Below are 25028 nucleotides of genomic sequence, written 5' to 3'. Positions count from 1 at the left end.
GGCGGCGGGCGCGCCAGCTCTCCCCAGGTGCCCGGGCCAGCGCCCTCAGCCAATAGCGACGCGCGCAGCTCTCCGCCTCGCCCCGCTCCCTGCGGTGGTGACCAATCAGAGCGCTGGCTGCCGGGTGGGCAGGTCCGGGGGGCGGGGCCTGGGCGGAGGAAGGACGGACGGACGGACGAGACGCGGCCCCCGCTTAGTCCCCGCTCGCCCCCCGCTCCCCGCTCGAAGCCCGCTCGCCCCGTCCCTCGCCATGGCCGCCGCCGCCGCGGGACTCCGCGCCTCCTACCACCGCATGCTCGACCGCATCGAGCTCATGCTGCCGCCGCGGTTCCGGCCCTTCTACAATCACCCAGCGGGTAATAGGCGGGGGTCACCTTGGCTCCCGGTTGTAGCGGCGGGAAGGGCGGAGCAGGGGATGTGTTCCGCACGGGAGCGGGGCGGGATCGGGGCCGCAGTAACGCGGTTAGGGTGCATCTGGCGCGGGAAAGCGGCCCTGGAGCGCAGTCCTGCTCCGTAACGGGGAATTGATTGTGTCTGCGAAGGGAGAATGGGATAATCGGGTGGTTCCGGGAGGGATGCGCTGCTGTCGCAGTACCGCGGCGTGGATCCAGGGATCGCGTGGGCTGCCAGAGCCTGGCCCAGGGGATGTCGTGGGTTTAAAGGGGCCTGGAGGCCTCGGCAGCCGCTTCTTTCAAGGGGATGTGCTGGAAAAATCATAGAATGGTGGAATGGTTTGGGTTAGAAGGGATATTAAAGATCTTCCACCCGCTGCTACGGGTAGGGACACCTTCCACCAGAGCAGGCTACTGAAAGCCCCATCCAGCCTGGCCCTGGACGCTGCCAGGGTTTCTGATCTTGGAATGTGCCCTGGTCAACTCAGGCAGCCTTTGGTTTTATTTGCTTTCTGCTGAATCCCATGATACTACCAAAGGCAACTCGTGCCCTTGGTGAATTCGCTGGAGGCCTCCTGCGGGTAAAGAATGAGCTCCCCTCACCTGACCTACAGTTTACCTTTCCGTGGGGGTTTGTTATTAGGGAGAAACCTCCTGTAAAATGATCTCATTCAGAGCCATCTACGTGGTGTTTGTCATGTAAACAAATTGCGTCGGTTGTTAAAACGAGTGCCCGATAAAATCCTGGCATTCCATAGGCTCTGTCCCCACTGCTCTGTGTCAGTGTCACAGGCATCCTTGACTCTTCACCTACCAGGAATAGGCACTGTGAAAATGGACTTTGGTTTGAAGTCAGTTGCTCTGTCCTCTTACAATGGCCCTTTCTTGGAAAGAAAAACGTTGCTCTAAAGAAATCACAAAGAGTGAAAAGTGTATTTCTCAAAATGTTTGATTTCTACTGAATTCACTTGACCAATGTATTTAACATTAACGTATTGTTTTTATATATAAAGAGACAATATGTCCAACACTGAGAGACACATTCCACTGGTGGGAAATGTGGCAGCTTCCAGATGCTCTTAGTGGATGCAAGGCACAGCAGGTACTGGGAACATCCATGTTCCTTCTTCAACAGAGCTGTAGTGGGAATTGGAGAAGGTTTTGCAGGTTCTCTTGCAGTGCTTTTCACTTCACAAAACTGCCTGTGGGCTGCTTTTAGTCATCACCATAATGATGTAATTAATAAATCCATTTTAAAGGATTCTGTGTATATATGTATGTTATATATGCACACACATATCTGTCATAATCTATTACTGAAGGTATAAGTGAAAAAAGTCGCAGCACAAGCAAGTATAGAAACTGAGCCTCTGCGACTTCTATTTTAGCCTTGAAGGTGTGTCTGTGAGAAAGTTATGCAATAGATGTCACTCTGACTGCAGAAAAAAAAAAGTGGGTTAAAAATGAATGGCTTTCTTTTATCTCCAGTGACATACAAATCTCTAGTCTAATTCAGGAATATAAGCATCATTGTCATGAAATTATAAATCACTTGTGAGGCATAAAGCACTTCCTGGCATTAAGAAAGCTTCCAGCAAAATAATTGGTGCCTGTTAAAAACTGTTTCTTTGGCTGGCATTGCTGGAGGACAGTGGAGGGCCTGGCACACCAACTCCCCAGGCTGCCATGGGAAAGCATGGGCTGAGTTTGTGCTCCCTCCCCTTTGGCCTCTCTGGTTCACTTTGCCTGACTAAAATCAAGTTTTCAGCACTAAGACTTCTTATATTTAATAGAAGTCATAAATTCTATAAACTGGTCACACACATGATATCCAAATTGGCGTCTGGTCTCCTTGTGCTGCTGTCATATTCATCCTCAAAAAAAATCTGGATGTCAGGAGCTGCGAAGAACTCACCCAGGCAGGGTGCTTGCTGGAGTGCCTTCAAGGAGAGGTGTTTGACAGTCTTACCTAATTACAAACTCGGCTTGATACCTTCCCTGTCTCCAACTGTTTCTTAGTTCTGCAGTCAGAAGTTTGAAATGGTTGAGTTTTCTATTATTAATAAAAATTAATGTCAGTCTTCTTGAAAACTCTACTAGATGTTTAGGGAATGTCAGTTTAATAATTTATATTCACCCCACATTCTCTAGTACTCCAAATCTGAATTTGTGTTTTAGAATAAGATATAGTTAGTAATTAAAGCTACTCTGTAAGACTGATTTATTTACAACAAGCTGAATTTACAGACTGATGCTGACACACCAAATAAGTGCCTAAGAGAACAGCAGCTGAAGAATGTATCTTTAAAGGAAGAACATTAAGCTGCTGTTATCTAATATTCAACAATATTAGACAAAAGGTAATGTGCTTGTAGTTATTAAATGCAGTTTGAAACTTGATCACAAGCAGGGTGGGTTAAAAAGGGCTTTATGCAAAGCTGCCAAGCCAGTTTTTGTTTCCTAAGTCGCAGTTTTAAACTTGAGGGTGGTTAAAACTGGAAGTACAAGTAGTTAGTGCAAGGTCTTTTAAAGGCTGAATTATTAGTGAAGAAACAGCTCTGATAAAAAGCAGGCAACCAGTCCTGGCAGTTACTCCTATGTAATATATTACACTGAAAACTTGGCTTCATCTTGCATGTTATTGGAATGCTGAGCAGTGACCTAAACATTAATTTTTTGTGATAAAATTAGAACAGTGTCCTGACTGTTTCACAGGGGGGTTGGTACTTTGGATTGTGGTCTCTCATTTAAGACTTGGAGCAGAAGTCCCAGATTAATGATTTCTGGCGTAGTTGTAGGTGTGGCTTTGCAGGGCTTTGTTTTAACCAACCAGTTGCTATTTTAGCACCACTGGAAATTATGTGTATTTGTAAGAGAGTTATTTTTTCCCCAGGTCCCATGCAATTGGATTGTTTTCCCTTCCTTCTCGAGATTTCATCCTCTTCCCCATAATCCTCCTTTGCCTACTGGTAGATTTTTGGGGTGTTTTCCTAACTCTTTCAGTTATAAATGCATTTTGCCTGCTCTGGTGTCCTCAATTGCTTAAACATGGACATACAAAATCCTATCCAGCTGTTGCAGAAATGTATGGAGTGATTACACAACTGAAGGGTGATGCATTGGGTTGATGAATTATGAGTATTAGGTGCCAGAGCTAATGTACAGCAGTAAAAAATACTAAAATAAACAATTCATTATTAAAAAAAATAAATAAACCAAGTTAAACTTACTGTGGGTATTAAGACAGCTGCATTTACTAAGTAATTTAACTTCTTTTCTCCCATCCTCCCTCAGGTCCCAAAACAGTGTTTTTCTGGGCACCTATTATGAAATGGGTAAGTACAAGATGCCAGCTGGTGTCTGGGTGTCATGCCCAGGGCAATCTGCAGCAACACACTGAGCAAGCAACTTTCCCAGCAGATACTTGAGCCTGCAGAAAGATTAGAGGCTCTAATTCTTAATATATGGGGAGGAACAAAATTAGCCTTAATAACAGGTAGCATGAAGGGGATACAGCATGGAGAAAATGCTTTGTGGAAGAATTGTGCTTTTCACTGGGTTTCACAAAGGCTTTCTCTAGTGAAACACCACCTGTTGCTCAAGGTAGGCATGATGCAAAACCCATAAAACATGTGTTTCTTCTGAGATTGAGGAATTCGAGAAGTATCTTAAGGAAGCCAATTCCTAAGGCTCAGAGCTTGAAGGCAGGCTGAAGAATGTCAGAGTGCAAGGTGGTCTTGACCTAAAAGACAAAGGCAGCTGCCATTGTGGTTGTCAGTAGTTCTCTGCCTCCTGTGAGGTTCTGCTTCCCACTGCCTACAGCCCTGGGCTGTGTTTGTGCCCAGGTGATGCAAATGCCACCTCCTAATTCACTGTGCTCTTCTGAGGTGTTGCACTGATACAGATAAAACAAGAGATCTCCAAACCCATGAGGGTTTGATTTTGTTTGATAACAAGGATGTAACCTACCCTTACCATTGCCAGCTGCTTTGTAACTTTGCCATTGTGAACCCCAGCGTTTTACAGGCCACAGGCAACATTGTGCTCTAAGCTGCAGCTTGGTTTCTTGTTCAGTTGTCTGGACTGGAGCTGCAGGAACCATGGTTAACCTTCCCCTTCCTCAGAGGTTCTCCCTGGAAACACCCTCCTGAGCCAGAGCACACAAGCAGCTCTTCTGTGCCCAAGGAGTCCTGGGTGAAAGCATTAGGACTATCTTTCTTAGGGGTTTTGTTTGGGGGTTTTTGTGAACTGCTGTAACAGGAACATGAAATTGTATTTCCAGTAGAGGGCAATAACACAACAAACAAAGCAAGCAGTGTTTGCTGCTAATGTTAAGTAGATCAGCCAAGCTATTCCTCAATTCAGCTGCACGTTTTCTACTATTACTGAAATTATATTTTAAAAAAAGCACTTTTACCCGCTCAGATGAAGCTGAGTGAAGGGGTCAAGTTTACCAGCAGTATCTTAGCCTGACCTGTGGAAAGAAGGTCCTTATTTAGATAAGCCTCTACTTGTTGCAAGAAAACAAGGGTGGATTTTTTTCAGCTGCTTTCTTAAGAAGCTGTGTTCAAATTAACCTTGTACTTGAGTTAATACAAAACTGCCAGTGCCTGGGATTTTATTGCCACACAGTTGTAGCTGCCATAACTGTGTTCTTTTTCCTACCACAAAGACCTGGAAATGGATGGTGTCTGCCAGTCTAACTGCTCATAGAATGCATCCCATCTCCTGCATAATGCAGTCGGATAAGCACTGAGCTGTGAAGCAGCTTCCCCTTGTAAAACTCTTCATCTGTTACAGGAGTTCCAGACTGGTGCTCACTGAATTTCTCTTTGCAGGGCTTGGTGGGTGCTGGACTGGCTGACATGGCCAGACCAGCAGAGAAGCTCAGCACAGCACAGTCTGCAGTACTCATGGCCACAGGTAAAGCCACACTTACTCTGTGTTTTCACACAGAATCTTACATCACTACTAATACATTTCTACAGAAAGCCTTAATTTTAACACGCTAGCTGTCACTATTGCTGTTGGATGCTGATTCTAGGCCAGACCTCTACTTGTTATTAAATCCGTAAGCATTCTCTAATTATGCAACAGTTTTCTATACCTGTCTTAATTTGGAATTGTTCAGCACAAGTTGCTACGAGTTAGGCATGAGTGTCATCCCTTAAGTTACCATGATACCATTCATGGCAGTAAGTGACCTCTTTTCCTTCAGATCAAGTAATTTTGAAATCAGTCCAGGATACAGTGACTTTTTTAGAACAGACTTTGAGGGATTTAAGAATGGTAGGGTAATTACACTAAAATAAGTGGAAAGAATTTCCAAGTGTTACAAGAAATTGGAAGCAGTGGCACATGTACTACTCCACTGCTGTCTGCCAAGAATTCTCACACTGGCAGAAACAATAGTCTGTAATTCTAGAATCACTTAGGTTTTAAGATCATAGAGTCCAACCATTAACCCAGCACTTCCAAGTCCACCACTAAAATGCGTCTCCAAGTGACACAACTACACTTCTTATAAACACCTCCAGGGATGGTTCTGCACCACTTCCCTGGGCAGCTTTTTCCAATGCTTTTCCTGTCTGAAATGGTCCTCCAGACTTTGATATCTGATGCAGTCCTGTGCATTTTGCACAAGTTTTGCATAATCTCCAATGTAGTGCAGCAAGCTGGATATACAGCAAAATACCACTACACTGCAACGTTGCTGGAGAATTACGGTCTAGGCTGCTGTAGACTGCAGAGTATCTTTGATATTCAGACTATGATTGACCTTACTGTAGCTATTTCAGAAAAATGCAGTACATACCTGTAGATATCCCACTGGCACTTTTCAGTGAGAAAAAGGTAGTTATAAGCAAAGCAGTTGTCTAATATGAAGTTATGAAATTTGTTTACTTCAACTGGCCTATGAATCTGCCTCCAAACTTAGGGAAATATCTGAATATTTAATCAGAAATATCTTTAAACTTGCCATTTTTTTCAACAGGCCTTATTTGGTCAAGGTACTCTCTGGTGATTATCCCTAAAAACTGGAGTCTGTTTGCTGTGAACTTCTTTGTGGGCTGTGCTGGTGCTTCCCAGCTTTTCCGAATATGGAGGTATGCATTAATAAGGTTACAAGTACTGCTAAGCATTAACAAGGAATTTATAAATGCTGCCAGCCTCTCTGTCAGTGCAACAGGCAAGAGGAACTGAACCATTAATGAAACATTACAGAATGTTTTTAGTCAGAGTGGAACTGTAAATATTTTCAGTCTAGCTAGAGCAGCATTGAATCGTGTCAGCTCCAGCTGGCTCAAAGAGCTTTTAAGCAGAGCAGCATTTTTCAAAAAATTGTTTCTTGAAGGAAACTTTGGGAGTTTTCTGGCTTCAGTACTGGCCAGGAATGTGGCAAACTTAGCTACTTTGTACTTCCTACAAGAATTAAGATATCCTATCCCAAGTTTCCACCCTCAAATCCATTGTAATTTTAAACCTCCTCTGGTGAACAGATTGCTAGGAAAACACTGTTATTGTAACTGGTGTTCTATTCTTAGCCTGTGCTCTTTCTGTTTTATTCCTATAGGTATAATCAGGAGCTAAAAGCACAACAGCAAGTGCAATAAAGAGATGCTTAACCCAACAGGTCAAATCTAGCAACGCACAAACCCATCCCCATGGGACCTAGCTTCACTAATTTTAATGTTTTTTTCTCTGAGAAAATAAAAGAGGAAAATAAAGGAGAGCAAATGTTTTCTAAGTGCAAATAACCAAGTATCTCCACACAAATAAAGGGCAACCTTTTAAAATGAAGGCAGAATTTTTTGTGTTGTATTGTTTCTTTAAAGAAACTGGCTGTATTTTGCCTAAAAAGAGTTGCTGAGTCTCACCTTATCTGACTCCACTGAACAGTGCGGGGAGTGACACAGTACTGGTGACAGCCAGAGCCTCAGACTGAAGTGATCTTTCCTGTCACAGTCAGAAAACCACCTGACTTGGTGGGGGTTTGCCATATTTCAGTAACTAACAGTAGCATTTGCATTTCATTTCCTGATGCTCTTCCTTCCCTGGTAGCACAAGGATATTTGTTCCAGCTTCAGCTGTGTGTGTCTTCATTTGTTCCCCAACCACCACTGTCTGAAAAAACTGACAACAAACAAATGTGCCACGGGTGTTTTAGCTTCCTTCACAACTCCAGGCAGAAGATAGGGGTGTTGAAGCACCGGACTTAGACTCAGGAATTCACATGCAGGGGAATAGATAACTGAGGCAAGGTAGGTTCTGATGAGTCTGTCAACTCCCTTTTTTCAAAGACTGTCCCACCATGAAGTCAGTTCTCTGTTCTGCCACAGTTCCACTTGCATGTCTTGGTCCTTGTGGCTTGGTCCTTGGTCCCAGGGTCTCAAGTGGCAAGTTCTCCAGCTGTGTTGGTCACCAAGTGACACAGTGACTGAAGAAGAATACTCTTAGGAAGAGAGTGGTATATTCCAGTCCCCCTCCCTTCCCAGTCCCCAACCAGGTAAGACTCATCCAGCAAACCAGTAATGGGAAAAAAAAAGTGTATTAAAATATTCACAAGATTACAATAGAAAACATTAAAGTCCATTCAAGAAAAAATATCCAAGATAACTGTTTCCAGATGAGTCTGTAAAAGCAAAAGCACTAACAGTTGGTACACTGGCTCTTCATGTAATCAAGCCATGCAATGCATATCTAGCTCCCTCACACAGATTATACACCTGTCTTACAGGTGTTTGTTGTCTTGCACACCTCCAGGACAGAGGTTTATAAAAGAAAAGTACCCAGTCTATGTTTTCAATTACATTTACCACATAAGAACAGTTGGCATTGCAGGGAGACAGAAAACATTGCACAGCACACTGATCTCCAAAGGCATTGAACTTATATTTTAGAGTGCAAAAATACCTGTAAATGAAAGGGCTTATTAGCTTTAGGGCAGTGAAGAGAAAGGAAAGAGAAACCCAAAGAAGAGAATAATTGCTGAGCCTCGTTAATATAATTTTGTAGTCTCCCATATAAAATGTTACACTGCAGAGGTGTGGCCATAGCCCAGAAGTCCCACCCACCTTCTCTCTTGGTGGTTTTATTGAGGAAGTATTTCCATCACCTGTGATACAATAACAACTTTTTGTATTTGAGGTCCTTGGCAGATACACTAATAATGTAGAATTCCAAGACAGGATTCCAATACAGAGTGAAGGTGTTCTGGTCACAAATCAAAAACTCCATACCTGACTTCAGTGAATCCACTCTAAAGCGATGCAGCTTTTAAGTTGCATGCACACCTTTACTGCAGTTACAAGGCAGATGGTTACCTAGACAGTTCTCACACGTTTAAAAACCTAATTACAGCTCTTGTCACACAATGAAATACCACTAAAGCTTTGAGAGAAAACAAAACCCTACGGGTCTCCAGTTATAAATGACACATCAGGCAATGAGTTGCAGGGACCTATCTGCCCCCCTGTAAAGGCTCTTGATGTTTTGTGAACGTGGTGAGCATCTTCCTCACAGAACAACTGCTGAAGACAAAAGGGGTCATGGAAACCTGATGGACTGAGTACAGCTACCAATTTATTTAGCTTGATACCTTATTTGTAGTCTTCTTGAAGTTCATTAATGGTAATCAAAACTAAGTAAGATTTCAGACTGATCCCAGTTTTGTTTGCATGATAAATAAGACAGAATTTATTGCAAGTCTGTCATCACATAGGCCCTCCCAGGTCCACTACCCCCCTAATTGTTTTAGTCACTGGCTACTGCCTCAAGAGAGGTGCCTGCTCCTCCTCTGGGCTGCTGCAAGCCTGGCATGCAGCACTTACTTTGAAAATAGATGATCCTAAAAAGAGCTGGCAGCAGTGCTACAACAGGACAAGTACAACACCCTTCATGTTCCTCAAAGTCCAAGCAGTTCTTTTCCTCCTGCAAGGAACAGTATCAGAGAATTAAGAGAACAGCAGCAGCAGAGCAATCAGAGTTAAACTTCTGGTCACCAGAACAACAGGATATGATGACCTCATCTGACTTAAATCTCTGCTTGCTCTTCCCATCAAGAAAGAGAAGTCCTTTGTCTCCTGAGATTTTACTAAGTAAGCCAACTCAGCATCAGTCCCTTTCATCAGCACAGGTTAATATACCATTAAACCATCTCAGATAACCTGAGGAACAGAAAGTTCACAAGTGTTGTCTCACAGTGCCTGAAGTTCTTCTGACTTCAGCATGAATACATTATTTAATAATTATATTGCTCACTTTTCCATGAGAAAAAAGAAATAATTAAAAAATCAACAGCCTTGGCACTGGAGTGGGATTCAGACAGATTTCTGCCATTCCTGGGGGAAGACTTCTGTTTCTTTCTAAAAGGATATTTAGTGTTTTTTAAAAATACTTCCAAGTTCATTCTGCCTTCATAAAGAGGATGCAAGAAGCCTTGCAGGGAGCCTCCTCAGTCTAGGCAATATGAACATACCTGTAGCTAGACAAAAGCCATGCAAGGAGATGTCTCCTTAAGTCAATTAAAATCAGCCAGACCAGTGTGTTTCCTAAAGTTAGCACCAGATCAGTCCGAAAGTTAGCACCGGATTCGTGTGCTTCCTCAAGTTAGCACCACATCAGAATTGTGCTCAGATTCTCCAGTACATTCCAGCAGGAAAAGAAGCAAACATTAGTAGCAGACTTCAGAGGCAAGACCAGCCCCATCTTCACATAGCAGCAAGTTTCTGATCGCCACATTCATCACAATTCTCCTTCTTATTCAAAAATGTTGGGGGAGCAAGACAGTGATGCGCAGGGATGAACACAGGCAGATCAAAATCAAGTTTCTCCATCAACCACATCCAAAGCATTAGTGTTTTATTAAGTGTAAAATAAATGTTGGGAAGTAACAGACTCATAGATAAGGAAAGCAGCAGCAGCAGCAGGATCCTGATCTTAATCATAATTTATACTGGGTTGGAAGGGACCCATCAGGGTCATCGAGCCTAGGTCTTGGCGCTGCACAGGACACCCCAGGAGTCACACCACGTTCCTGAGAGCAGTGTCTAAACACTTCCTGAACTCTGTCAGGCCTGGTGCTGTGACCACTTCCCTGGGGAGCCTGTTCAGTGTCCAACCACCTGGGTGAAAAACATTTTCCTGATATCCCACCTAAACCTCCCCAGATTCATCTTCCTGCCGTTCCCTTGGATCCTGTCAGAGTGAAGAGAGCGGTGCCTGCCCCTTCTCTTCTGTCATCAGGGTCTTGAAGACCCCAGTGAGGTCTCCCCTCAGTCTCCCCTTCTCCAGGCTGAACAGACCAAGTGACCTCAGCCATTTGTCAGAAGACTTCCCCTCCAGTCCCTTCACCATCCTCATGGCCTCCTTTGGACACTGTCAAACAGCTTCATGTCTTTTTTATATTGTGGCACCCAAAACTCCCCCAGGACTGGAGCTGAGGCTGCCCCAGCCCAGAGCAGAGCGGGACAATCCCCTCCCTTGCCCAGCTGGTGATGCTGGGCCTGGTGCCCCCCAGGACAGGGATGTCCCTTCTGGCTGCCAGGTGCAGAATTCAGCACATGAGAAGATCCTATAGAATCACAGACTGGACTGGGTTGGGAAGGACCTTAAAGATCATCTGGTTCCAATCCACCCAACCATGGGCAGGGACACCTTCCATCCGACCAGGTTGCTCAGAGCCCCATCCAACTGGACCCTTAACACTTCCAGGGATGGGGCATCCGCAGCTTCTCGGGGCAACCTATACCAGTGCCTCACTATCTTCTGAGTAAAGAACTTCCTGACTACAGTCACCAACATCAGCACTGCAGCAACCAAGGCAGTGGATCTTATCAACAGATGGAAGCTTGAGTGGACAAACTACCCCTGAGCATTTCTGGGATGAGTAGGTCTCACTCTGTAAGCTGCCAGCACTGGGTGCAAGTACCATAGCCCTTCATGTGGAGTGCTGTTAAAAAAAGCCCCTGCTTAATCCATGAAGTAGAAGATATTTAAAGGTCTCCTGTGAAGAAGAAATTTGTCCATTTTTCATCTGGTATGTGTTATTGCCAAAAAATAAAATGTTAAAATATTTACAGAGTTGTTAGTTAGCCACAGCTCGGTGTCTCAGTTCCCTACAAGACTTGGCAAATACCTGAAAACTGATGCTTTAAAACTGAAACATGGCCTCTTTTTGATACCAGCCAAGTCTTGGAAGAAGAATTACACAAATTCAGATATTGCAGGATTAGCAACTGACATATGGCAGAATAAATTAATCCATGGTTTCCTTCTGAGCCCCGGTTTTAAGAAGCTGGTTCTGGCTTTGAGGACAATGTCCTAAGATCTACCCAGTGCATGTGTACAAAAATAAAGGCAGCTGTTGTCAGGAAAACAGAGACGTCTGATCCTGATGAAAGAATATAGTGTTGACATAGCTAATTTTCTTGGGAAAAAAACCTCCACTGTACACCAAATAGTTATTAAAATTGTACTGTCATAATCAAAGGATTATATAATGTGGTTGTGAAAGGGTCTGCCATGGGCCTGTAACTATTTTCTATATACTTAGTGTTAAGAGTCAAATGTGGGCTTGAGTTTGTTTGGAACAGGTTGCCCAGAGATGCTGTAGAGGTCCCACCTGTGGAGATGCTCAAAACCAGGCACAGTGCTGGGAAGCCTCCTCTGGCTGACCCTGCTGGAGGAAGACTGGATGATTTCCAGAGGTTCCTCCAACCTCAACCATTCTGGGACTGATTCTGAAACATACTGAACTAGGAAATGGGTAAGAATCAGAGAAAAGGGGTTACCATAGACCAAACTGAAAATTATTTGCTGCCAAAAAAAAAAAAAACCAACCCAAACCAAAACCACCACATTGGGATATACAAAACAGAAATCATTCTTCTATAAGCCACTTTGAGAAGATCTCTGCTGGAAGGCCACTTCTAGTTTTGAGCACCAAATTTCAGAATACAATGGGTCAGCAAAAGAAATCCTCATCAGCAGAGATCCTTAATAATCTAGGAGGAGTTTAACCTAGAAACAAAAGGAGGCTGGAGAATTGCATTCAAGCAGTAGACTTGCAGAGATGAAGGAAATAAACTGCCCATCCACATCCTCTGTGCAAATACTGGTCACACCAAAAAACCACACACCAAAAAACCCAAAGAGCCCAAGATTTCCTCCAGAAGTTATTCAGCCTCCACTACAGGCTTTTGAGAACAGATAAAGCACCTCCAAGGAGGTGACAGTGGCATAATGGAGCCATGGGAGAGAGGTACGGGAGTACTACAGCTTCCAGATCCCTTGGAGCCCTTTTTAATGCTTGCATGAAATGACAGAGCTTTGAGGAAGAAATATTTAACTGAAAGGTTCAACAGAGTCTGAGGTAACCACCTACAGCTTCCTATGCCTTTAACTCACCATGTCCTTCGTTTTCACAGGTAAACTACCATTTCACAAAATTAATTAGATCAACACTATCCCTGCCCCTTAAAGGACTAAGCTTGAATAGCTGGGCTCATCGAGAAGTAAACGGTTTTGTGACCCACGTTATACAGGTCAGGTAGGCCTAAAGGTTTCCTTCACTCACACTGCTAAGACATACATTTCTGATAGCTAGGAGTCACAATTTGGCTTACAAGACCAAGTGAGAGGGTCTAGTTTAAACGAGAAGGCAGCCTGTACTGAGAATCTGACCAAGGAAAGATAAATACCCTGTATACATAAAGAATTCTGAATATAAAGAAAATGTCTTCTTTATAGTCACCTTAACAAAAGAAATTAGGCCCTATAAGCAAAGAAAAAAGAATCTCCAGGTCAATCCAGAATCTTCAGGCGTCTTCCAGTTTCTCCATTAATAATCAAGATAAAAATATTTTAAAATTGTGATGCGAGTTTTCACTTTCTCTCTCGTCACACAAGATACAAAAAAAAAAAGAATATTGGCAATTTATAAGCAAAATTCTTACCGCATTTCAACATGCAACATTGGTCTCACTTCTGTACGATTAAATAGACTATTTACACACAATACATATATATCTCTCCCTCTGTATGCACATGCATTGGTCCTAGCCTAGGCATCAAAGGCCACATGTGAGTTCTCTGGGTCAAATCTTGCTCAAGCAATTCCAGTCTGAATGTGTGTTGTCCTTTGGATAGCTGAGGATCTCAGTTCTTCCGAATGTCGGCGTAGACCACAGACTCTGACTTGTTGATCTTGTCGCTGTGCTGTCCCCCGGAGTGATCTAACTGCGCGTAAATGACTGGGCCCTGGGGACACAAGGAACAGGCACAGTCAGGCTTTTTCAGAGCTGCCCACACTGCCCCTCACTTCCACGGGGGCGGCAGCAAGATGGAAGCTAAAGCAAGACCACAGAGCTTTTATGACTGCAAATGGCACTTGAAGCAGGTGGAATGAACCCTCAGCTGCACGTGAGCTCTAGTCTGCCACCTTTCTCCTCTCAGGAGCATGCCAAACAGCACCCTTGCCTCCCTCCAAACCTGCCTGCTGCCACAGAAAGCAAAATCTAGGATCCCTTGCTCTGAAAAGCAGCAATTCTTGTGTGCTATGTGGCAAAAACACGTGGCTTAGACAGATGCATGCCAGATTTAATATTGTTCAAGAGAAACTGTCCTAGAGGTTACCAGTCAACAGCAGAGTGTACTTCCCAAACTGCTACTGCTGTGCCACTTGGATAATGAAGCTGCAGCAACCCTGTGACTCAAGTCACTGCCCAAGCCAGTGATGGGGCCAAGACTTACACAGCAGTGAGTGAGAAGTGCTAAAATGGTGCAGCAATACAGAATTCTTACCTGACCTCTGAGCCAGCCCAGGCCACAGCAGCTCACACCTTGGGCAGGCATGGCCTCACACCTTCGTGACATTTGCTGGGGTGCAGGGGAAGACATTACAGCCCTGTCTTTCAGCTGAATATGTGAACACTTCCATAAACACCACATCCTCTAAAACACAGCCCAGGGAAAGCCAGCTGAAGCTACTGAGGACAGGACTGCAACCTCCATGGAGCAGAGGTCCAGCAAGACAGGTGGGACCTTGATGGCAAGAGAGCTGCAGCTCCCATGCTGAACCCCCCAGATGAGACAAGCACAGGGCTGCCACCACACACCCCATGCAGGAGGCAAAGGGACTGTGTTATCTCAGGATGACTTGGGGGGGGGATTAAAAATAGAGAGCTTTTAGTTTAGTTGTGGCTTTTCCAGCAGTTTTTCCTTCAAAACCTTTCATCCATTTAACTGTTCTGGTGTCCCTTATGTCCCAGGAAGAAGCAGCCTTCACTGGCACTTCTCTACCCCCTTCCTGCCAGTACTTTTGGAATCCTGACAAATTAGGAAACATTTGTATAGACCTGACACAGAAATTTTTCCATCTATTTTTCAAAGAAATTATGAGCCAGAGATGAAAACAGACCTTCTATACAGAAAATTAAGCTGTTGATACCTTCCTGCACAGCTGTTTCCCCCCCAGTACAGTGGCAAAACTCAGACCTGATAAATACCTTGCTCTCTTTGAGATGTGATTTAAATCCACATTTTATTCCTTCTGGGTAAAGTATTTCCAAAGTAATAAAGAATAGAGGAAGAAGAGTGACTGCAGGGTGAAAACTTGCAAGTAGGTATAAAATCCTGAATATAAACAACACACTGAGAAAATGAAAAAAAAAGACATAATGTCCTAGAAGACCCTGGATTTCAAATCTCATTATAGCTACTTTTTAAAAAAACTTCTCTGCTATTTGCTTTCATGTTGTTCTGGTCTCCAACACTGTATTGAGATTAACAATTCCAATCAGATCACAGTGTCTATATAAACTTCAAGACAAAGTAACCCTGAAGTTTAATTGCAAGCAATTTTGGAAATCTCATCTGTCTGAGGCCAGAGGTCAAGGGTATGATAAATTCAGCTTGAGAGCACTATCAGTTAAAAAAAATATAAAAATAATAAATCTTACTGCAGAAAGTACTCACTGTGACATTCCCAACTTTGTTCAAGTAATTCTGCTGGGTCAATTGTCTACCAGTGGAGTTCACTCAGTATCAGTTACCACTGTACTGGATTTTTGCCAGTTTAAGTATAGTCACTGTACTGCAAGCAGCATGTTAGTAGTGTGGAGAGACTGACTGCTGTGATCAGCTGATCCAAACCCAGCTATCACTGTCTCACTGTCAGTCACCTAAAAAAAGTGGTAGATACCCAACACAGAGAAAAGGAGGGACCAAGGATTTTTTGCAGTGTTCATCTATTTGATTTGCTGCCAATTGATTCTCTAGCTGACTGTAAGCGTCACCTGGGCCATTTTTAAAATTGTTTAAACAATTCAGAACTTTCATCTAATCCCAAGTAAGCTCATCCTGACTCTTCAGAACCAGAAGACAGACCAGCACTGCTATATAAAGCCAGCATTTCCTGAAGCCTTACAGTTTTTCCATTCAGAATTGAAGCGAAAAGAGCAGCAGGTGTACCTGCTAAGGGTTTGACAGCAGTCCTTAAAAAAGAAAAAGGAATTATGAAGTTAGACCTCCATGGTCCAACAGGAGTCTACAGAACATTCAAATTTCTCAGATTCTGCATGATGTTGCAACTACCACAGATTCAGGCCCTGGGAAAGTTATCTGAAATTTCAATCAAGATTCTTGGCATTACAAACTGCTCCTTCTCAGGGTCCTGGGATCCAAACAAGGACATCCATGTAGGAAATTCACGTCATTCTTGCCTTCACTGTAAATCATTTCTTACCCATGCAAACAACAGTCCTGGTAGAACAGCAGTCACTAGAGAATGATGGCAGGGACAAGAACCACCACAGACAAATCTGACAGGACAGAACAAACCTGCTGAGAAGGAGGGTACAGTGAAAACAAGCAGAGCTGATTCAAGCAGCTGAACACTCACAGAATCAGAGATGCAAACTCCAGAAAACAAGGTCCACCTGAGTAACTTGCCCTCAAAACATAAAGGAAGTGCAGACTCAGCGCACTTTCAGCTGAGATGTGACACAGACAAATACTCCATCACTGATTCTTGAACTGATACATAAATTTAAGAATTAATAAACTTAATCCATTTAAACGCCACTTTAAGAGCGAACACCTCTCTTACTGTTTCTAAATTGCAGAGGCAGTTTTGTTTGTATTCACAGTTCTTTTCCACCAGGGAAGTACAAAGCATTAATTCACTCCCTACACATCCTACCTTGTAAAAAAGCTACAAGGAAGACCACAGGCCTCTGCTGTTTGACCACAGCACTGACTGTGGGAGCCACTGGTCTAAAACTGCCAGGCATTCTAAGAGACAAGAGTGTGCCTGAATCAGCAAACAGCCTGCAACAGCTCTGGAAACTGCTAGGAATGAATACCTGCCTTTCACCTGCACAACATCTCAAAAGCTTGAATACTACAACTTATTTCTTGATTACCAAGAAACACTTGTATGTGATGAAAGATTTCAAATATGTTGATTTGCATGCTGATATGACCCTTAAAGAAACAACCAATCAATGGCTAGTAAGTGTAATGTAAGTGTAATTAACTGAAATTTAGCTTCCTCACTTGTTTAAGTATTCTGTTCAAAATCTGATCTACCCTGATTTCACTGTGGATCTTTGCAAAGAAAAGTAAATATGTTTAGTTGTTCTGTAAAGATGGGGCAAATGCTCAACAGGAGGTAGAGGAACTACTTGCTGCTACAAATGTCTGCCACAAAAAGAAACTGTTTGCCTGACAAAAGAGATTAAAAATCTAAAAACTAAACTAAAACTGAATGAAACAAAAGCAATTTGCAGTATTTTTCAGTTGAGGTCAGCAGTGCTCACACTTTGTGTTTTCATTTAGCAACCTACCTGCAGGGAGAACTCTGTCAATGAAGAAACAGACTGGAGTGACTACAGAAGGGCAAAAGCACCCTGATTCTGAGTTAACATTACAAAGCTTAGATCTACTCTGCTGCTCCTTCCAGCACACTGAGACTCAGAACCCTGGGGACATGGAAAGGTGCACTGCAAGTTTGCACACCAAAACATTGGAGTATTTTTGCTTTGAGGATGCAAGCACAGAACAACATCTGTGTGTAGCTCTCAGGGCACTTGTAAGCGCTCCTTCATGCCATGACAATAATTAGCTTAAACTTTTTGCATTTTTGACCTATGGATGTTGACTCCAACAGCTACTGTATCATAAATCCCACTGTGCTGGTTTTGCAAAAAAATTTTTTTGAAGGGGGAATGGTGGGAATCATCTGTCTCATTCACGCATTCGAGAAGCATCTCCCATGATCTAGAAAAGGCAAGTTTTATCCAGGCCTTATAGGCAGCCTGCTGCTACAAGACCTATTCCAGTCAAAATCTGACTATTTTTAAATCCTGATTATATAGCCTCTGTGAATAACTGATCTCTGAAGGCAGCTTTGTGGGTGGGCCTGTAAGCTAAAACTTTGGAAATACTGCATGGCCCAGAACAAAATGCATTTCAAAACCAAACCAGAAGCCCAGCAGAGTAGGAGCTTTGATTTTACTGAGCTGACTGTTAGCACATTTGGTTTTTTCCTGTAGTGTTAATACATTAACATACATCATTATTTTGTCAGGAGAAATTAACAAACCAGGTATTGACTTCCACACACTACACTGCAGCTACTTGCTAAAAGGTAGCTAATTAAAAGTCTATTTTGAACTTGAACTTTCTCAGGACCGGTATCTTCACAGGAAAATTGCCAGGAACACTCAAATCAAGAGGGAAGAAACAGTTTCCAAATAAGGAAATCCTGTACTACTAACAGGTAATGATCCATTGCCTAGAATCCCTGCCTGACTCAAGCTCTGTCCCCTTCCATACTAGGCTAAGTCTGGATACAGGCCACTTTTTCCTTTCAAAGTCAGCAGAACTTTGCCAGATGCAGCAAGCACAAAGAGTGGCACTTTCAAGCCCACTAAAGTTGTGAGTCTCAGTAGAAGAGAGCTCTTAGCAGCACAAATCATCTGCAAACTGGTCAGCACTTAGCTCCTCCCCTTGTGAAGGAAGTACTTTCCATGGAGCATGAGAGTGCAAGGCAAATTCCTCCCCATTACCATCCCAGAACAGACTAGGCAGCTTTATGGGGTGATCCATATCTGACAGACATAGATTGTCTCTGTGTAAAACAGCCACTCACTGACCTGCACTACCACTTGTGTATTCACAGCACAAGATCACAACCATGGTTTTTATAATTTAGTATGAAAAGGGCATAAAACTCCATCTCAGCTAATACGAAGATGCTGCTGCTCTTTGAACTGCACCAAGCCTTCTACAGCAGAGCTCACCAGTCCCAGCTTCCTGCGCACCCTTTGTGCAGCGCACGCGCTTTCACCAGCAGATAGCCCCTAATGCATGAATCCCACCCTGCCTGGATGTTCTCCACAGCAGCTGCCCCAGGCTGGGGGGAATCCTGCCTCAGGGAGCAGCAGGAGCAGTTTACCTGGTGTGATCTGGCGGGCACGCTGTTTACCAGGCCCTCTGTGTCGGAGGGCGCCTTCTGTGGAGCTTGCTTAACCGGAGACATCAAGCTCTCAGAGGTACTGCAGCTGACGAGGTGGCAGAGCAGAGTTTGCACGACAATGTTCAAGAGGCACACGAAGAACAAAACAAAACAAAACAAAAAAGAACAAAACAAAAAGAAAAAAAGAAAAAAGAAACAAAAACAAAAGACGAATGATGGCAAGATGAAATGTGGCAGGTTACGCCAAAGTAAAAAAATGAACATAATGGACTCTGAAATAAACACACACAATTCTCCATCTCTCCCGAGACATTTCTCTGTCCTTCCTCTGAGCTTCAGAGGTAAGCAACAGGAAGGAGCAGTTATTAAATAGGACAGCAGCTCCTCCACAACCCCTGGTCCTTATATACTCCCATTCAACTCAGCTTCTCTAAAATCATGTGTTTTCTTCTCAGTTAACAGTGGTAAACAGCAATTATCTTCTAACTAGAAGATAAACAATCCCAGTCACTGAGGCAAGTGTTGTACCAGTGCTAGGGTTAGAGCCAACACTTGCAAGAGCTACTAGCTCTTTCTACACAAGCAAGGTACTTCCTACCCAACTCTGCATTAGTTCCTTTGCTTTTATGGTTAGGCTGTGAGCCCAAAATAATTCTCCCAGCAAACACCAGTCTGTGGAGCAATTACCTTAAGAGTCACACAGGACATTTATGCTGTGTGCTCTCATATAGCTACTTGAGTATCTAATCGGGCAAATTGTGGTTTTCAAACAAAAGAACAGTCTTGTGGTGGGAACCAACACCCCTAAAAGAAGGCTGCTGGTTTTCACCTTCTGACTGCTTCTTTTCATCTACTTAAAGCAGGACTGAAAAGAAAACAAGCCCATGATAGAAAAATGACTACCACAGAGCAAATGCCCTTAAAGTTGGTGACTTCTGGGCAATGCAGTGATGGGTCTCTCAGTGCTAGGTCTACCTTCCTGTACCAAAGCACCCAGGAGAGTTAAGTAGCCACCTCCTTGGCAGCAGTCACAGGAGTGTCCTCTGCTACAACCCCCTAACCACTGGGCATCCTTTTTTCTCAATCTTTGTAGACGGTGTATAAATTGAGTACAGAAACAAATGAGGATAGTAACATTAAGCAGACCACCTCCTCACAGGGCAAGCATTTTTTACTCTTTGGTAGGTCTTACCATAGCAGATTTAGCTCCTCATACATGTAGCAGTTAGAATTAGAACAAAGATACTACCCCAGCCATTGTGGCAAGGGGTCGTGACTGTCTCAAAAATAATGCATCCCTTCTGTTACCAAAATTATGTAATCATTAATTGCTTTATTCACAAAACTCCTCAGATCTACACTATCTAAATGTTATTAATCAGGTTTAAGCAACTAATGTACTTAGATCCCTGCAAGTTCTCCAATACCCAAGCTGTCTGAGCCAGAGGAACGCTTACAGGGAATTTCCTTTTATTTTGACACAGAAAGAGCTCTGAATTTCCTGTGCTTTAGTCAATGCACTGGCAAGTTCACTGTTGGAAGAGATGGAGGGACATCATCTGGGATAAACAATAACTCCACCCCAGTCAGACACGAGACAATGAAACCCAAGCACCCAGTGAAATGCATCATCTCTTTGCCAACAGATTCCAGCACAAATTACAGTGATGTTAGTAGAGAGCTAGCTGGTTAGTCAGCAAAGGAAGAGAAAATGTGTATGCACACACAGGTATTAACAGCAACCACCAACTTGATTAGTTACCATGGTGTCTAGTGGGACTGGAAGAGAAGACCCAGCCCTGTTACATTCCCAATCTGGCGTCTATATCAGGATCTCTGTAAGGAGAGGAAGGTAAGCAGGATCCGATCCCAGCACACCAGGGCAGAAAGAAAACAAAACAAAAAAAACACCAAAGTCAGAGCATGAATGGAAACTGTGGCCATGCAGGGGTTCCAGATGCCACGCAGGGCCCCAGCCCACCTCAGTTCAAGGCAGAATGGTTATCTAGGAGTAAGTGCTTCTCTCCACCACCACACACCAGGTTAGCATCATGTAGAAGACAGTCCGTAAGTTTGGAGGGGGTCACAGCACACTTGGTTTCTTTCTACACATCATGCAGAGCTGGCATGGTCAGTGAAAGCAGGATTTAAACCTCAGAGATTACTTTCCCAAGAGAGTAGTTTAATCTGCTACAAGAAACCACAGTGCATGGACTACTGCTCCAGGCTCAGCACCAACATGTGTCCTCCAGCAGGAAGACACCAGAGAGCAGGTCAGTGGGAAGCAGGGCAAGCAGGCCACCTCAGGCACACTGCTGGTGCACGACACTGCAGGGTTCTTTTCAGTTCTTAGGGGAAGGACACATGCAGAAAGGGAAAACCAGGCTTTCCACACAATTCTGAGCACACACAGCCACCCTTGCTGTATTTAGCCTTACCATTGGGCAATAGCCAACTCACTTTGTCTAAGCTCTCCAACTGGGAAAAGGACAGGGCAAAGTTTAATTTGGAAATCCCCACAAGCTTATTTTTGGAGTTATTTTCTTTTATCCCACAGGCAACCCAAAGAACCTGCAATAAGCAGGAATATTTGTTGGGCAAAGAACAGAAGAAGCTTGTATGTTTTGGGGTTGTTTCTAAGACTACATACATAATTTTCATTCTTTCTTAGAGAAGCAAATTACCAGCTAATTAGAGAGGAGAAAAAAGGAAGCACCTCCTCCACCAGCAGCAAGTTTCATCACCACAGCACTCTCATCTGCCTTTGTCAGTTCTTGTTGCTTTTTCATATGCCCACTCAAAGAACTGTGCTTCACTTTGGAGTTATCCTCCTAACACTAAAAACCCTGCAGGTATGGTAACAGTTAACAAAAAACAGACAGTGAATGACAACGGATGCTGCTACTCCTTCCTTACTTTCAAGTGTGGTGATGAAGGAGGTTTTGGCAAGTATTTGGCAAGTATTTTGGTCCAGGCTTAGGAGGCAGACATTGGTAACAGAAAAATCCAGTCCTAATCTCAACACACAGCATTCCTCAGAAGTGCATGTGTGGTGCTTTTCCTTTGGAGGTGGTAAAGAAAGGAGAGCTGAAGGGAAGGGGAACAGACCAGAGCTAGAGTGTCTTGGATTAAATGCTCTGAGGGCATGTATCCTTGTGTCTGGGGATCAACTTCAACATCTAGTGATTTTCAGGTGCAACTCATGGCACAGAGTTACAGAGGTAACCACTAAAGTTACAGAGATGACCACTAAATGCAGATGATGACAGGTCCACATGACCATAGCTATCTCTAACTCTGATTGCCAAGGCTTGGCTGAAACAACTCCTACCCCCCCTGTAAGCCCTCCCTCTGATCCTGCTGCTGTTCCTCACATCAGCCACGGGTGAGGAGGGAGATCTCTTACCCAGAGTATCGTTTTTTAGAGTTGTTCTTTCTGATGACAAGACACACGACAATAGAGATGAGCGATGAGAGACCTGTAACCGTACCGATGGCTATCCCTGCCACGGTGGCAATGGGGAACGCAGGCAGGCTGTCTGCAGAGAGAAGGGAGAAAACATTCAACTCTTCTCATTCCCTGCTCAACACAAGTACAAACCACAAATGCCCTTAAGCCTGGATTCGTTTAGAGCAGGAGGCACTAATGTAATACCCAGAAATTACAGCATGCAGCCTAAGTGGCAGTGGCAGCAGGCAGCCAGCAGAGTAACATGAACAGAGCACACACCAGGAGTGTTCTTAGTGTCACCGTCCTTCAGGAGAGAGTTCATGTTGAACCAAAAATTTTTATGTGTCAGGGAACACAAGTGACAATGAGGACAACCCTGTCTCGTATCTGAAGGGGGAAAAAAAACCAGGTTACAGCCATCTGGCAATTCCCAGCGAGGTCAACAGGAAAAGGCAGGCACGCTTGAAAGCGGATTTGGACACAGCACATCGTTAACCCACTAGGAGTGCTGAATGCTGGGTGTTCTCCAGGGAGCATGCAGCACACAGCAGAGCTCCTACCCAGAATCACTCTTAGCAGTGTTTATACATGACTCTGGTGTCTCAAAACACAGCCCTGAACATTTTTATAGACTCATTTTTTTCCCTTCTTAAGTCAGGATTATTGTACAATACCAGGAAAACACGTAGAAGAACACAGTATTGCTTTACTCACGTTTTCCCTAATAATATTTTGGGGGAGAGTAGGCCAAAAAAGAGCAGCCAGAAACAAAAGCCAATCAGAGAATGAGTACAAAATACCTACAAGTCAAAGAATACACAGACTACCATTACAAATGAGAAACAAAGTCCCTTCCTTCCCCCCACGTCTAGGTTAACACAAGGAACATCTCAGGCCAGAGGGTTTCTTACGAGACTCCATGCTGCTCCAGCTACTTATACCAAATACAAGTGAATCAGCAAAAAAATCCAACAAGCAAAACCTACACCTATACAGAAAAATCTGTCTCAGACACTTCCATCTGATCATCACAGAATTGCTGACGTGGAGGGGATGTCTTGAGATTGTCTAGTCCAAACCCCCTGCTTAAATTAAGCAGGACCAAGTAGCACAGTTTGCTCAGATTTGACTATCTCCAAGGATGGGAGACTCTTCAGGCAACCTAGCTGTCATGGTTTGACAGTGGCCCAACACCAGGCACCCACCAGAGTCACACGCTCACCCTCCCCTGCCACAGCGGGCAAAGGAGGGAAAAGGAAAAAAAGTTAACAAAGGTTTCATGATTAAGATAAGGACTGGGAGAAGCGTTTCAAGGGCAAAACAGGCTCAACTTCAGCTGCAAAGTGAACTGTATTACTAACAGAATCAGAGAAGGATAATGAGAAATAAAATAAGACCTTGAAATACCTTCTCCTCCCCAGCCCCTCCCTCCTTCCCACTGACGAGGCAGAGAGACAGCATGGGGGTTTTGGTGAGTCCATCACCAAGATTTTCTTCCACTGCTCAGGGAGAGGAGTCCTTCTCCTGTGAGGCTGTGGGATCCCTCTCACAGGAGACAAATCTCCATGAACTTCTCCAGAGTCGCTCCACTCTCACAAGCAGCAGCCAAACCACACCTGCTGCAACATGAATTCCCCCACGGGCAGATTGTCCTCCCAAAACTGCTGTGACATGGGTCTCTCTTTCCATGGGGTACAGTCCTCCAAGGACAGGCTGCTCCAGCCTGCAAGCAGAGCCCTTTCTCTCCACCCAGTTTTCCACTGGATCACAGCCTTCTCCAGGCATCCACCCAGTCTGCCATGGGCACCTCCTGCAGGGGCTGTGGGTGGATCTCTGCCTCCCCTGTGGATCTTCATGGGTTGCAGAGGCACACCTGCTTTACCATGGCCTGCAGAGGAATCTTGGCTCTGGCAACTGAGCACATCCTTCCCGTCCTTCTCCACTGTCCTTGGTGTCTCCACATTGTTTTCCCTCAAATAATCTCACCACTTCTCTGTCTAGGAGCAAAAAGCCCTGTGACCTTATTTTGATTTTCTTCTTAAATATGTCATCACAGAGGTATTACCAGCCTCTCTCATTGGCCCAGTTTTGGCCAGCAGCATGTCCATCTTCTGGGCCATTAGCCACTGCCTCTGCCAGACGTGGTGGGAAGCTTCCAGCAGCTTCTCACAGGAGATATCTTAGCAGTCCCATGCCATATAGAAGCAGGCAGTCCCAAACCAATACACTAGTCCAGTGTTCCATCACAGTAAAAATGTGGGAGTTTAAGTGCAGATAGAACTTCCTGTGTTTCAACTTATGCAGACTGTCTCTTGTCTTGCCACTAGGCACCACTGAAGAGCCTGGCTCAGTCTTCTTTAGGTGCTAGCAATGTACATGAATACCTGGCAAGAGGATTTTCCAGAGTCTTTCTTCTTTTTTGCAGGCTAGATCACCCCTCCTTCTCTTCTGTAGGCCAGACAATTCCAGCTGTCTCCATTTCTCCTTGTTGCCCTTTGCTGGACTCATTCCAGCAGTGACAACAGACCAGCAGCACCCTGAAGCAGGGGCATCATACTGAGAAAAAAGGGCTTACATTTAGTCCTGTTCCTTTGGAATTCAGTGACTTTCAGCAGAAGGGTTACCTGACTTCTGACTATTTCACTGACCATAACATCATTCAGCCAAATGTCACAGCAGCAACTTTCCTGGCTCTCCAGTGTCA

At 44.1% G+C, this 25028-nt stretch overlaps 2 protein-coding genes across 12 annotated transcripts in view; one reads left to right on the top strand and one right to left on the bottom strand.

Moving 5' to 3' along the window:
• The first annotated feature begins 122 nt into the window (after window positions 1-122).
• On the top strand, window positions 123-7200 carry MPC2 (mitochondrial pyruvate carrier 2). Its single transcript, XM_084225152.1, has 5 exons — window positions 123-356; window positions 3687-3727; window positions 5231-5315; window positions 6388-6499; window positions 6967-7200. Exons 1-5 carry the CDS (start codon window positions 251-253, stop codon window positions 7004-7006), a joined length of 384 nt encoding a protein of 127 aa, XP_084081278.1. The 5' UTR covers window positions 123-250; the 3' UTR covers window positions 7007-7200.
• A 722-nt stretch (window positions 7201-7922) lies between these two features.
• MPZL1 (myelin protein zero like 1) overlaps window positions 7923-25028 on the bottom strand; it is a gene marked incomplete at its 5' end in the record, with an annotated part of 37369 nt that continues 20263 nt past the window's right edge. For 2 of the 11 annotated variants that reach the window (XM_084226231.1, XM_084226227.1), the window contains 2 exons: window positions 7923-13652; window positions 22280-22412. In XM_084226231.1, coding sequence (XP_084082357.1) covers window positions 13628-13652; window positions 22280-22412 — 158 coding nt within the window. In that variant the 3' untranslated portion in view covers window positions 7923-13627. Of the gene's footprint in view, window positions 18959-20529; window positions 20710-21311; window positions 21445-22279; window positions 22413-23038; window positions 23125-25028 lie in introns of those variants that run through there. The other 9 variants (XR_014616997.1, XR_014617001.1, XR_014617002.1 and 6 more) reach the window with 9 other exon arrangements.

This window comes from Fringilla coelebs, assembly GCF_963513975.1.
Source record: "Fringilla coelebs genome assembly, chromosome: 2".
Taxonomy (NCBI): domain Eukaryota; kingdom Metazoa; phylum Chordata; class Aves; order Passeriformes; family Fringillidae; genus Fringilla; species Fringilla coelebs.
The sequence above is the reverse complement of the archived record's forward strand: the minus strand, read 5'-3'. Positions and strand labels throughout refer to the sequence as shown.

Bases quoted from the DNA above. Each gene is read 5' to 3' on its own strand.
- MPC2 (XM_084225152.1), top strand. From the start codon at position 251: ATGGCCGCCGCCGCCGCGGGACTCCGCGCCTCCTACCACCGCATGCTC. The intron at 3,728-5,230 runs GTAAGTACAAGA...TTCTCTTTGCAG, and splicing joins GGGCACCTATTATGAAATGG to GGCTTGGTGGGTGCTGGACT. The intron at 6,500-6,966 runs GTATGCATTAAT...TTATTCCTATAG, and splicing joins CAGCTTTTCCGAATATGGAG to GTATAATCAGGAGCTAAAAG.